General features: G+C 41.7%; 1 protein-coding gene across 2 annotated transcripts; it reads right to left on the reverse strand.

The window, feature by feature from the left end:
- Window positions 1-5,374: 5,374 nt before the first annotated feature.
- LOC124138580 (peptide methionine sulfoxide reductase-like) lies at window positions 5,375-14,827 on the reverse strand. Of its 2 annotated transcripts, none has more exons than XM_046505305.2 (5): window positions 14,739-14,827; window positions 13,494-13,648; window positions 9,964-10,215; window positions 7,481-7,625; window positions 5,375-6,261 (listed from the first exon to the last, which is right to left on the reverse strand). In XM_046505305.2, coding segments are annotated over exons 2-5 (471 nt in total). In that variant the 5' UTR covers window positions 13,496-13,648; window positions 14,739-14,827; the 3' UTR covers window positions 5,375-6,189. The 2 variants fall into 2 exon arrangements, with proteins under 2 accessions (XP_046361261.2, XP_046361260.2); XM_046505304.2 differs by having other exon boundaries at window positions 14,687-14,810.
- Between the last annotated feature and the right edge of the window lie 12 nt (window positions 14,828-14,839).

Here is a 14,839-nt window from a genome sequence, read left to right on the forward strand (position 1 = left end):
TGGCTGAAATATTGCCGACGTGACTCACTCATTCACTTTAAACAAATTCGCTTTGTCGGACCCCGTGTGGACCCGGGTAGATGAGAATGTTTCCTCAGCAGCCCATTGATGGTTGTAAAAGGCGAAACCGAATTGGACAACGCGTTTGCCGTACGCCTCTGTTTCGGTGGAGGATGGGATTCTGGTGGTTGAGAGCACTGGAGCTAGGAACAGGTGTTCCTTTGCCCTACACACCATTTTGACCTTTACTTCACCTAGACGGGTGGTAGAATTGGCCCGATTCTATCAATCGGCTGGTCAAGCCATGTTCTGTGCATGGATAAGTTGCACTTCAAAACCATTGCTATAACATTATCTTCAACATATAATATTATAACCTAAAAAGTCATGTTATGATTAATTTTGCCTAGAGTCATGTGCCAGAAGGCGGTGGCCAATCTGGCAATTATTGACCTCCGAGTACTATTTGTCTTCAGATAACTGTCTTGGGCTGAACCAGCCTGACTTTTACACTGTTTGACAATTTGGCTACCTGTCCTTTATGCTGGAGTATAGCACCTTTGTAACCTGGTGTGAGTGTCGGCCTCACTACAACACTGGGGGGCACAGGTGGCCCTGTCATCTAAGGCGCCGCTATTCGCTATTCGCTGTGCAGAGTTGCGTTCCTTGGTCACGCGAGAAACCTATGATCGTGGGTTCGAATCCCGGTTTGCCCCGATTATGTTTCTAGGTTTGTCAGCACCAGGTTCTAGGTTTGTCAGTGGGTTTCACCCATCTGCATCACTTCGGGCTTTCCTCCCACATTAACCTGACACGCCGTGATATAACTGGAATACTGTTAAAAGCAGCGTTAAACCCAACTCACTCACTCACTCACTCACTCACTCACTCACTCACACAACACTGTCCTTGATGACACTCCATGGCGGGTGGGGAACAGGGTGTCGAATATCTTTCTTTCATCATGGCTTAACCAGATATTGAAATATCTTTTGATGAAGATTCTGTACCCAATTTTGATTCTTGGCCATGATTTTGGGCTTCGTGGAGGGCAGTATGAAAAATGGTATTACACGGACAGGGCTCTCAGATCGAAACCGTCTCCTTTTATCTTGGTCTTTATTTTACACCTAAACTGGTTTGGACGAGATCAAAACAGTTGTTGGCAAAACAGGCGGAGAAAGTATGCTTACTCCTATACAGATTGCACACTATGTGTGGTGGCTTACCAGTTACGACTGCACTAAAGATTTTTGATAGCATGGTTCTGCCCATCCTAACATACGGCTCCGAACTTGAGAGAGTTCAGACTAAGTATATAAAAAGAATTCTGTGTCTGCCTCTGAGTGCTTGTAATGATGCTGTTCTTGGAGAAAGTGGTCGACCTCTATTATTTCCCACCTATGTAACAAAATGTGAAAAATATTGGTCTAAACTAGTCACTATGAATAATGGCCGACTCCGAAGCAAACATATCTAATGCTGAAGGATGGGACTGCGTGAACAGAACTTCCTGGGCCACTAAAATATAACATATCTTATTCCAGTTTGGCTTTGGCTATGCCTGGATTATGCAAGATGTTGGAAATGTTTATCTTTTTATGTCTCAGTTTAAGCAACGTGTATCTGATTACATCTAACGATGGCATTCATCAATATCATCAAATCCAAAGCTAATGGCATATTCAACCTACAGATCAGTTTTACAGACCGAAGTATATCTTACACAAGTCGACTCTACACTATTGAAACAAATGCTGTCAAGATTTAGATGTGGCTGTCATCAGTTGATGATCGAAATGGGCAGAGGCATCGATCCAGAATGTTGCTTGTGTGGATATTATCTTCGATTAAATATTAGTCTAGTGGAAAATAAATATCATTTTGCACTTGTATGCCCTGCTTTTAATGATTTAAGATATCGATACACTGATCCTAAATACTTTGTAAGTCCGTCACTGGAATCCTTTGTTCGTCTGATGTCATCTAATCATAAACCTACTATTGTACAGCTATCAAAATTCATATTGAATGCAATGAAATTGTATAAGTCACTCTATCAGTAATTGTATTTCTGTAATGTTAGATTTTATGGGCCTGTGGCCTCTAACCTGAAATAAAGATCAGGTGAATCACATCTGTGAACAGTTAATGTGCAGATCGTATATAAAATATATAATGCCTCCTGGCTCACATTGTTTGTGATGAAATTTGAATAATTAATTGTTGGCTTCCCAGTGCCAAGATAACAAAAACAGTTTAAATAGAACTTAAATTCAGTTTTATTCAGGAACAAAATACCTTAATTGACTCATAATGGGTTGGTTTTAATACATGTTTTAAATTCCAGCTGAAAAAATAATCATTTTATTTCCATCTTTCATAACATCATATATAAAAGCCTCATCACATGTGTCAAATATAAGCTATAATGATAGTGATTAAGTAAGCAGCTTTAAGCAATATTCCAGCAATATCACGGCGGGGGACACCAGAAATGGGTTTCACATTGTATCAACCCAGGTCTTTGGCGTGAACAAGCAAACGCTTTAACCACTAGGCTACCCCACCTCCCTATGACAATAGTAATAACTGTATGAACATAACTGACGTAGAGAGGTAAGTCTACCTATATTTTAGCAAACACAGTTGATATCACACACTGACTCCATCTTACATACATCATGGGTACTTCACAGGTTTGTATACACAGGGATAGATACAGCCACTAGACCATTAGTGCGAGCCTAGTGAAAATCTAAACGGACAAGTTGTTTTCTTCCAAAATATACTTGGATTTTACATAACCACTAGTCTGAAAAAATGGAAACCAATGAGTGAGTGAGTTAGTTTTAACGCCGCTTTTAACAGTATTACAGTTATATCACGGCGTGTAAGCATAATGTGGGAGGAAAGCTCGAAGTAATGCAGGTCTCAGACGTTTACCACTTCGGTTAAACCCACGAGCACAGGTATGGTGCTGACAAACCTAGAAACATAATCGGGGCGAACCGGGATTCAAATCCACAATCATAGGTTTCTGGCATGCCTAAGGGACGCAACTCTGCACAGCGAATCGCGGCGCCTTAGACGACTGGGCCACCCGTGCCCCCGGAAACCAATGAGAACTCAGCTCAAACGGTAATGGTTCTCACTTGACAACATGTGAAATATGTGCAACATAGGCCATAGGATTGTCCCATCTGTTCTGCAGACTACTTTAATGGCTGACAATGGTTGGAATTCCATTAGTCATAAATGGTCTCTTTTCCTGATATCACTTAAAAATGAACATGTGTCCCGATTACAACAAAAAACTGCTGTACTTCTTTCTGAAACAAACCTGTGCAGTACTGACACTATGGATGTAAGATTTACTTTAAGGAGCCAGACACAGGTTATTGGGTATTGTAGCTAAAATGGATAGAATTATCATTGAACTGCCCGCATGTTATCAGAAATGAGCGGGCCACTGTAACTTGATAATGCCCTCATATTGCTTGACGACGGGCCATTATCATGCCCTTTGTTAGGTGACGTCATAGAATAGGGATAGGTGATGTCACGTTCAATAGTGACATCCATCTAGTTTGTTCTATGACGTTTCCATATTTGTAAAAAGTGGGTCAGTGACATTCGTGTTGATTGCAGTAAATGTTTCAAAGCCGATATTGCTGTTTCCTTTTATGTGATAACAAATTCCATCCATTTTAGCTATAATACCCAATAACCTGTAAAAGAATTGGTTCTCAGGCAATGTTTTTTTGTAAATATAGTGCGGGCGGGCAGTGTCATTTTTAAAAAAATTTGGGGGGTTTGTTCAAACAAGTATATAACCAAATAAACAGTTGTGTAACCAAACAAACAGTTGTGTAACCAAACAAACAGTTGTGTACAATCAACCTGGCAAAGGGCCTCCCTACATTAATGTATTCCTTGATGAGTAAAATACTGGAAAACAGTATTTGAATACCGTTGGACTTAAGGAATTTTTTATATATTTTTAAAAATAGAAACATAAATGAAAAATGCAGCGAACTTTATGATGATGCGGGCGGTGCCTGAGAACCAAGACTATTTTTTTAGCCTAAATGATGCATATAAACGTTTTTAACATAAAAAAATCCCCACAACATGATGTTGAAAAGTATAGGTCACGTTTACCTTGACAATCAGGAATCAGTTGGGTCGCAAAATCCAAAATCTATACAAGAGGGGGGTATTACTTTTCAGTTCACTCCAACAAATCCCTGGCCTGAATGCTCCATACAATGGATGACTGGGCCGCCTGCACAAACTCCCCTTTGCTAAGAGCACCCTTAAGGATGTTAAGGGTGACCTTAAAACATTTTTACACTTGTTTCACAAAGGGCCATCAGTGTCATGGTAAGGATAAGATTTCTATGACCACCCTTTGCACTAAGATGGAATTCTTTTGCAATGGAGATGCTAGAGTAGTGTCCCTTGCCACCACGTGCCCCTGCACTCAGATAATCGGGCAGATGACTGAAGTGGTTGTAAAATGTCTAGGTCAACTAAGCCAAAACGAGTGCGAAAGATCAACTTCAGCAGTAAGGAGTTAGAAATCATTGCTGAAGAAGTAAAACTTCACAGTGATGTGATTTTTTCCATTTTTCAAACACCATCACTAACAATGGAAAGAAGAGGTTGTTGGTTTCAATGGCAGAAATGGGTACCATGTCCCATCAATTGTCAATTGGCAGGAAGAGTTTTACAGAGGCTTTCGACAGTTTTATCGAAGGCTCTTGATATGCTTTAGTATGAAATCTCAAATCTGCATGAAGAACTCCCTCTTGCTCAGACAACGAAGCGTTAACAAGAATGTGTTTCTGGTGTAATTGCATGGGAACGCTTAGTGGAATGTTCAATGAAGGGTCTTAGAATCTCAAATAGATAACGTGTCCAATCCTGTAATTTTCTTTCTCTTTTGAACAGATTATTTTTCCTAGCTTCATTCAATATGACGAATGCCGCCATTTTCACGAGCATTCTTGTAGCTAAAGGTGGGTCATAGTTCCCTTTGGTTTTGATCTTAGCCTAAGGGGGCTTTGATAAAGAGGTTGACGAGCTTAATGTAGCGCTAAGGGCGAAGTTAAGATCACCTGAGACTAAGGGGGCGTTCAAGGAGGCCCTGGTCCTTAAGTTGGTAAAAACATATATGGTGAGATCCACAATAAGAAATGTGAGGTATTTGCGTGCACATCACCTGGGGCTAGTCCTAGTGCTTGAATAGGAAATTGTGTTTGGGGCTTGGGCTAGGGTTAGGGTAGGGAATTCCTTGGGATAGGGATTGTGCTGGGGCTTGGGTAGGGATTGTGCTAGGGCTTGGGTGGGGATTTTGCTAGGGCTTGGGTGGGGATTGTGCTAGGGCTTGGGTGGGGATTGTGCTAGGGCTTGGGTGGGGATTGTGCTAGGGCTTGGGTAGGGATTGTGCTAGGGCTTGGGTGGGGATTGTGCTAGGGCTTGGGTAGGGATTGTGCTAGGGCTTGGGTGGGGATTGTGCTAGGGCTTGGGTAGGGATTGTGCTAGGGCTTGGGTGGGGATTGTGCTAGGGCTTGGGTAGGGAATGTGCTAGGGCTTGGGTAGGGATTGTGCTAGGGCTTGGGTGGGGATTGTGCTAGGGCTTGGGTGGGGATTGTGCTAGGGCTTGGGTAGGGATTGTGCTAGGGCTTGGGTGGGGATTGTGCTAGGGCTTGGGTAGGGAATGTGCTAGGGCTTGGGTGGGGATTGTGCTAGGGCTTGGGTAGGGATTGTGCTAGGGCTTGGGTGGGGATTGTGCTAGGGCTTGGGTGGGGATTGTGCTAGGGCTTGGGTAGGGATTGTGCTAGGGCTTGGGTGGGGATTGTGCTAGGGCTTGGGTGGGGATTGTGCTAGGGCTTGGGTAGGGATTGTGCTTGGGTGGGGATTGTGCTAGGGCTTGGGTGGGGATTGTGCTAGGGCTTGGGTAGGGATTGTGCTAGACTTGGGTGGGGATTGTGCTAGGGCTTGGGTAGGGATTGTGCTAGGGCTTGGGTGGGGATTGTGCAAGGGCTTGGGTAGGGATTGTGCTAGGGCTTGGGTGGGGATTGTGCTAGGGCTTGGGTGGGGATTGTGCTAGGGCTTGGGTGGGGATTGTGCTAGGGCTTGGACTTGGTTAGGGTTTAGGGTTAGGGTAAGGGCCAACTGGGACTACATGCGACTGTTGACCTTCTTCCTGACAACCTCCATTTGACTTCTTGACAGGCCAAATGTGGAACATTCCTGGAACATGCAGAAATACATTGTCTACAGAAAAAACCCTGGACATCTATAAATGCCCCCAGAACACACTGACCCTAACCTAATTGCCTTGCCCTAATGAAGAACGTAACAGAAGAAGCTTGATGACGAGTTGATGAGGAGCAGACTGAGGATGATGGGGTGTTTGCTGCCTTTGCCCATTTCCCAGCTAATCCAGTCAAGAATTTCCTGTTCCCGCTGTCTAACTCAGCCGCCATTTTGGTTTGAGAACCAAGCGACCTCAGCCAGAGATTGGTACGATGTCAAGCGGCTGAAAGTTAGCGCCCCATTATAAGGCAAATCGCTGTACATTGCTTGAAAGTGATTGGCGCTTTGCAACACACGCTACTAACGGGATCAGGTGGTCAGACTCGCTGACTTGGTTGATGAATGTCATCGTATCCTAATTGCGTTGGTCGATAGTCATGATGTCAATCACTGGATTGTCTGGTCCAGACTTGATTATTTACAGACCGCCAACATATTTCTGACATATTGCTGAGGGTGGCGTTTAACAACAACAAACAAACATTTAATCTTCGGATGGGGTTTGGTGGGCAAATTTTAGTTTGAAACAGAATATTTTTCATTCACCAACTCAAAACATGCAATTTCATTCTATGAAACAAGAAGCCAAACAACATTTACCTTTTTTACACAAAACATATTTTGCAGAATACACACACATGCAGTTAAAACAATTCTTGTTGTAAAGCTGAGAACAAACAAGTTTTTTCCAGCCTTTAGAGGAACACATTAGTTTTTTTTTTAAAATCCCACATTGAGAAATAAACTAAGACCATTTGATAAGTAAGCAAACACATTAACCACTGGACTAGACTATCCTGTAACTGTAGACAGATTCAAAATTAACCAACTGAAACATTATGACAGTTTATAGGGGAAAGGTTAGGTGAGATTGGTCATATTTTGTTGCACCCTCCCCCCCCCCCCCCATACATGTTAAATGTTTACAAGACCACTACCCTCCCTATAATAAACGACCAGTCCCTAAATAATGTTCAAACAGTTTTGCATAACCCAAACAAGCCCCCTCCATATAATTGTGATAACTTTTGCTCTGTCATTTCTTCATGACCCCTAAATCTCACTCCTCCCATCACCCATAAAAAATTACCAATCCCTCATCCAAGCTGGAGAATAACCTTTTCCTTTTTTGATTTAGCATCACGCCTCCTACCTCATCAAACTGCTCCAGATTTCCATTCCCGCCGAGGTAGCCATTGAGTCGGGCTGCCACAGCTGATGTGATGATCTCATCGTTGTTGAGGCGGAGTGACTGGACGAGGTCAGGGTAATGACGCAGCATATACTTCTGGTGGTAGCTGAGAAAGACAGAGCTACCATGACACTATCCACGTTAAACTTTTGCAGTTCTGTCCATTGGAAGCACCCATTTATGTACCTCCTTTATTTGTACTTCTTGTTTATTGTTTTAACGCTTCACTCAGCAATATTCGAACTATATGACACAGCCTGTAAATAATTATGTCTTGACCAGACTGACTGATATTATGAACACGCCCACGCCCACGCCCACGCCCACGCCCACGCCCACCCCATATGGGTATGATGAACGCAATCAAGTTGTGTCACCTCTTAGGACAACAGTGTTCCCGTTCACTGGGTTTTTTTAACGGCAAAATTAGGCTTGGACCAGTAATTCATGTGACTGCCAGTCCCTGTGGACCAGCAAATAAAGTACCTTATAAATCAATGTTGTGGACCAAAACATCGTCGATAAACAATAAAGCTTGTCTGTTATCATCAGGGTTTCCTGTTGTCTTTTTTTAGTTCAAGGAAATAACATTTTGCTGTGCTTCGAGGTTAATTATCCATTTATAGTGACTTCGTCTTGAAAATATTAAAGTGAAACATTTAAAAAAGTAAGAAAGTTTGTGTTTGCAGTGATGATTTCAATGAATTTGTCAGCCATGAACATACACTGCACTGAACAGGATGTTGAAAGAATTTAAACCAGGCAATTTTTATGCGTTTATTTATTCGTTCAAAGTTGTGACTGACAAAACTAGAGGGTGACTGGTAATTTTGAGAGTATGTGTGTTTGTTTGTTTCTTTGTTTGTATAATGACACACTCAGCAATATTCCAGCTATATGACAGTGGCCTGTAAATAACAACTTCCCGAGGCAAGAGAGTTAACTGACTTTAAAAGTCCAGTTTCCACCCTTGCCGAACTAGGCTGGAATTACTGGGCTCGATCGTAGCGCCACCAGTGGCTATTACCAGTTATGTTCCTTCTAAGCCTCTCCTATGGACCAATCAGATTCCACCTCTCGTATCACTTGCGTTTGCTCCACAAGAAATGGTGACACCAAGTCAAGACGATCTGATCAATAATCCAGATCCATATTGTGATAAAACGGGTCTTACATCGTGAAATGCATCAAATCACATTGGCACCTTGATTAAAAACGTGAAAAGGTTTGGAAATATCTGCTGACAATGAGTTGGCGGTGCACATGATTTGCAAATCCTGCAATCGACCGAAATCTGTACGACAGTTTACGAACCGGATTTCGATTTCGGTGCGCAATTTTGATTGGACTATGCATAGACTCTTTAGTCCAGCCAAAATGTAACTCCATAATACCTGACTTTTATAGTCAGTTTACTCTCTTGCCTCGGGAAGATGGTAAATAATTGAGTCTGGACAAGAAATCCAGTGATCAATATTGTGAGCACATCGGGGTACTGGGACACACTAACAACCAAGTCAACGGTTCTGACCACCTGATCCATTAAGTCGCCTATTACAGCCAGTGTAGGTTGTGGTCCTCTGCACGGAGCAGAGGTCACAATTCAAGTGAAGTTAGGCAACGTTAGTCTTGGAGAGTCCTTGGATGGGTGACTGTGTTCGGCAGCTTGACTCCTGCGAGTTTAGTCCTGCCCCACACTGAACCACAAGTAGCACATGTGTCTCCTTAGGCATGTGAGTGAGTGAGTTGGGTTTAACGCCGCTTTTAACATTATTCCAGTTATATCATGGTGTGTCAGCTTAATGTAGGAGGAAAAGCCCGAATTGATGCAGGTCTAAGACGTTTACCACTTTGGTGAAACCCACGAGCATGGATATGGTGCTGACAAACCTAGAGACATAATCGGGGTGAGCCGGGATTCAAACCCACAATAACAGGTTTCTGGCGTGCGCAAGGGATGCAACTCTGCCCAACGAATTGTGGTGCCTTAGACAACTTGGCCACCCCTGCCCCACCTTAGGCAACTGACCTTATTTGAAATGTGCCTCTGTACACCCAGCAGTAACAATGGGTACCCAGTGGGATGAGATGGAATGTTAACCTTCTAGCGCCTGACAAGGCAGCTTGGGTTGTATACTCAGCATTATAGAAGGTCTTTGCCTTGCTAATCTACAAAAATCAAGGATGTGTCTAATACTCGTACCTCATCAGAAATATGATTAAGAGATGAGGTGAGGTGAAATGGGGTTTAACACAGTATACTGACTCTGAGCCGACCAGTCCTTGTTTTCGCCCCTTAATGGCAAACGCCATTAGGGTAACAACAAGTACCATCATTTAACATCTTTTGGTATGACAGGGCCAGGGTCGAAACCTGGACCATGGAGGTGGTCTACAATTAAGAGTATTACAGATGAAAATACTATATCACGTGATGAACTTACTCCTCAGCATTATAGAAAGTCTTTGCCTTGGTAATCACTGTGGCGATGGGGCGGGCTCGACTACTCTGCTGTTCCTTCATAGTGAGCTCCGCCATCTTCCGCTGCTCTTCATCATGGTAGAATATGGCCGACATGTACTGCCGACTGTGGGACGAAGTTGGGTCGTGATTCTTCCAGAACATCCCCAGCAGAGCACGGAAACTGGTTAACTCTGGATCAAACACAACCTCGACAGTCTCTGTGTGGTCACCCCTGACAACAGAAACATACTGGAATAACACGTCAGTTGTGTTAAACGCAATCTCATTAAAATCAGATCTTAGTTCTCGCTGCCGCTGAACAAAGATCTGAGGACATCCCATTACGGGTCACGTCAGACCGACCTTTTGTACACTCTGCCCGACCAATGGAATTACTGACAAGAAGTCGACATTAGCCAATCAGAAGGCAGCTTTCTCGTGCTTTACGGCACTAATTTGAAATTGGCGATTACGCTTCGAAACATATTTTGACAAATTCTCGCTTAAAAATTTGAAACCTGAACAAAAGAACATTCTGGAATGGCTAATATATGGTCTAGATTGTATAGATTCAATCGTTAAGCCCATAACTATCATTCGGAATACCCCGTTTTAAAGTTTTCGAGGTTGCCTGATTAGAAATCACATTCCGACTGTCACTTTCATGATCTGGTAAGCGACGCTCTGATTGGTCAGATGAAAGGTCTTTCTGACGTGACGCCTAATGGGATGTCCTCAAATCTTTGTTTAGCGGTAGCGAGAACTTAGATCTGATTTTAATGAGATTGTGTTAAAAGCCACTATAAACAGTATTTCAGTATAATCACAGATTGTCAGCTTGATGTGGTGGAAAGCCCGAAATGATGCAGGTCCTAAGTGTTTAACACTTTGGCAGTGTTCCCATTAACCAGTAATAACCATTTTTTACCGATAACATTAGGCTTGGACTGGAAATTCATGTAACTGACAGTCCCTGTGGACTGGGAAATACAATACCTCGTAAATCTTTGTTGTTGAACAAAACATTGGCGATAATCAATAAAGTATATTTTTCTAACAAAGTCAGCTTTTCTTTTATCATTAGGGTTTCCCGTTGTCTATTTTTAAGTGCAAGGATATAACATTTTGCTTTGCTTCGAGGTTAAAAATCAGTTTGAACAACATAGTCTCAAGCCACAGTGAAATATAACAAAAAAAAGGGAGAAACTTGTCACTAAACTTGGTGAGAATTATGTGTAGATCTAACCAAGCTATTTAAGACATGACGCCATTGAATTTGTCAGCAATGAACATACACTGCAATGAACATGATGTTGAAAGAAATAAAACCAGGAAATTTTCATGTTTGCATTTTGGTTCAAAGTTGGGACTGACAAAACTCGATGGGGACTGGTAATTTTTAGAGTTGCCAATCCACTGGGACTGGCAGTTTCAAAAGCCAGTAGGAACACTGATTTTGTAGTGAGTGAGAGTGAGCTGGCTTTAACACCGCTTTTAACAGTATTCCAGTCATATCACGGCGTGTCAGCTTTATGTGGGAGGAAAGCCCGAAGTGATGCAGGTCTCAGACGTTTACCACTTCGGTGAAACCCACGAGCACAGGTATGGTGCTGACAAACCTAGAAACATAATCGGGGTGAACCGGGATTCGAACCCACAATCATAGGTTTCTGGCATGTCCAAGGGACGCAACTCTGCACAGCGAATCGCGGCGCCTTAGACGACTGGGCCACCCGTGCCCCCCACTGCTTTTGTAAAACCAATAGGCCTGGGTTGATGCTGACAAACCTAGAAACATAACCAGAGCAAATTGGGGATTGGAACCCACAATCAGGTTTCTGGCACGATTAAGGGATGTAGCTATACTCACCACTAAAAGAAACGCGAACCATACAAACATACAGAGAAGTTTGTACACTAAGAAGAGATGTTTCCCATGCGTACCAATTAATGACAAAACTAACAATCACTCAGATGTTACCACAGAGTGTCTTTATTCTTATAATATGCTGCACATGACTTCAAAACTTTACACGCTAATCCTGCACGAGACAAATGGTGCATCTCAAGTCCTGGATCTTTTAAGAGCAATATATAGCTTTCTCCTCTATCAGTAATAGTTTTGTGACCAGTCCATGGGTCTTACGGGCAAGTGAGGGAAATACATGCATTGATAATTTATTCAAAATGCATATTTTCTTTGTTTTGTTTGACGTGAAATATGTTCAGTTGAATGTGTTAACATGAAAAGACGCAATGGTAACTTTAAGACATTTTGATTTCGATATTTCATTACAATACTGAAAAGGGAGACATCTTATGTTATATACTTGATTTGTAGACCGATGCTATGATTGCCATAAACAACAGAACTCAAAGATACCAAACATTTCCTGGCTTGCATAGTCATGTTAAACGGTGTCTCGCACACAGTAAATGTGAGAACTTGATTGCAACGTTTTTCCACAACCATTTTAAAACCAATTTCTGTATTTGGAACACAAAGATTGTCTTTACGAATTTTGGCAATTTGATTTCTAAAAACAAGGATTCTTGTGTTCATACCGACAGCTTAATTATGTGTGTTTGTATTTAACGCTGCACAGCAATATTTCAGCTATATGACAGCAACCTGTTTTCAATCGAGTCTGAACCAGCAAAAGAGTGATTGATATTGTGAGCAACGATGCATGTCGTCAGGTTATGAAGGCACTCATTTAACTAAGTGACCACCCTGACCAGCCAATCACTTTGGTCAACTTTACAATCAGAAAAGGTTGCTGGGGAAATATTCTAACCCAGTGTGCCCAAAGGGGGCTAAATTACCTGATTACAGTCAAGTCTTGTTAATCCGACACTTGTTAATCTGAATAATAATGGAACCAATTAAATCAGTGCTGTTTAGACCCCTCAATCCGACAGTCTCGCACTTCGACTATGACAGACCTAATTTGCGTCAAATTACCGAAATCACTCATAATGTCTCATAATTGGTCACAGTGATTAGCATACTCCATGGTCATCTGCTCATAAGAACACAGCCCGTGTTTTGATGTGAGACGAGTCAATTAGTGACTGCATATTCCAATGGCTGCAGAGATAAATTTGCTTAACAATAACAATCAATGCTTAAAACAGGATTAATCACATGTTTAGATAACCTCAATCTCATTAAATTCAGATGAAGGTTCTCGCTACCGCCAACGACATCCCATTACAGGTCTTGCCAGAACGACCTTTCGCAAACTCTCTGCAAAACCAATTCAATGACTAACAGGAAGTCAACATTAGCCACTAAGAAAGCAGTTTTCTTGAATATTTCATTTTTCATTTTTTATTACAATGTGTTTATATTGCTATCTTTTGTGTAGTTGTCCGATTTTCGATCAAAATTTTGATGCCACTTAATTTCGTTTATCCAACATACTTGTTAATCCGACATAATCATATGCAACCAACCATGATGGATTAACAGGACTTGACTGTATGTAGAAGGGAAAAAAGACTCACATGTTTCTATAAGTTGGGTTGGGAGTTGTTCCCCCTGTGAACCCGACTCGGGTGCCAATCACCCCCGGGGCACAACCAAACTGTGCCTCGGGGAACCAAAATCAGCTCATGGCAAACGTGGCACGGTGTTTCCTCATCTTTCACCAATAGACCTCCTGCAACAGATAATGACTTTATAAATCATGAACATACTCACAGAAGCAAAGGCATTGGATAAGAATAATCAAAAGGTTCTTTTTGAAAAAATACTAATACTCAATAGATCTTGGACGTTCGTTTGTTTGTTGTTTAATGATGCACTCTGCAATATTCAAGCAATATGACGGCGGTCTATAATCCAGTGATCGACAACATGAGCATCGATCCACGCAATTGGGATACGATGATGTGCATCGATCAAGTCAGGGAGCCTGTCCACCTGATCTCGTTAATCGCCTCTTATGACAAGCATAGTCGCCTTTTACGGCAAGCATGGGTTGCTGAAGACCTATTCTATCCCGGATCTTCACAGGTAATCTTGAATGTACATGTATATATATAGTACCTTCAGTGATATTGCTTTGACAATGGTATTGAGACATTTCGAGATCTTATGAACTCTCAATAGGGCATAAGACCTACATCTATATTGATTATTCACGACAGGGACTATTATGAGTAACAACCTCTATATTTTTCCTACACAACATTCAAGAACGACTTAAAAATTCTTGCCCTTTCTTCCGGGGATTGACAATGAGAGAGAACATGACATTTATTAATATTATTATACATACAAATGAAGCCAGTTATCATTCCTATAGGTGAAGTCAGTTGTGACAAGATTGACGTTACACAATTTAGAGGGAACTGAATGACATGACATTTGTTATGGGAGAGTATGTACAAGGTCATGTGTTTATACAATAGATTACTCTTATCTAATGACAGATTTTGAACAAAAACCTCTGGGACATTTTATCTGACATTGTCTTGGAAAATGGACTGATCTGAAAACCTTGTACCTTTATAAATAGATACAAAGAAAAGGAAAGGTGTCCGTTTTTCTTAGTTTTCTTTACCGTGCTTACATAATCAACTATATTTGAGGAATATGTTCACGTTTTCTGTTTGCCTCTAAATATAATGACAACAATGAATGAGGTCAAAAGAATAAAGATATAAATATAGGGAACAGAAATCAGTGAAAAAACCTTGTTGTTGACCTCGTCTTCTAATGTCTATCCGGAAGATATATATACCCACTGGCAGTTCTTTTCAGTTGTTGTGTTTGTGTTTACACTATACTCCTCACACCGTGTCACTGCAGTGTCGATAATGTATAGTGGGAGCGAATTCTACATCCT

Source organism: Haliotis rufescens, unplaced genomic scaffold, assembly GCF_023055435.1.
Source record: "Haliotis rufescens isolate VD_foot unplaced genomic scaffold, xgHalRufe1.0.p SCAF_17, whole genome shotgun sequence".
Lineage (NCBI taxonomy): Eukaryota > Metazoa > Mollusca > Gastropoda > Lepetellida > Haliotidae > Haliotis > Haliotis rufescens.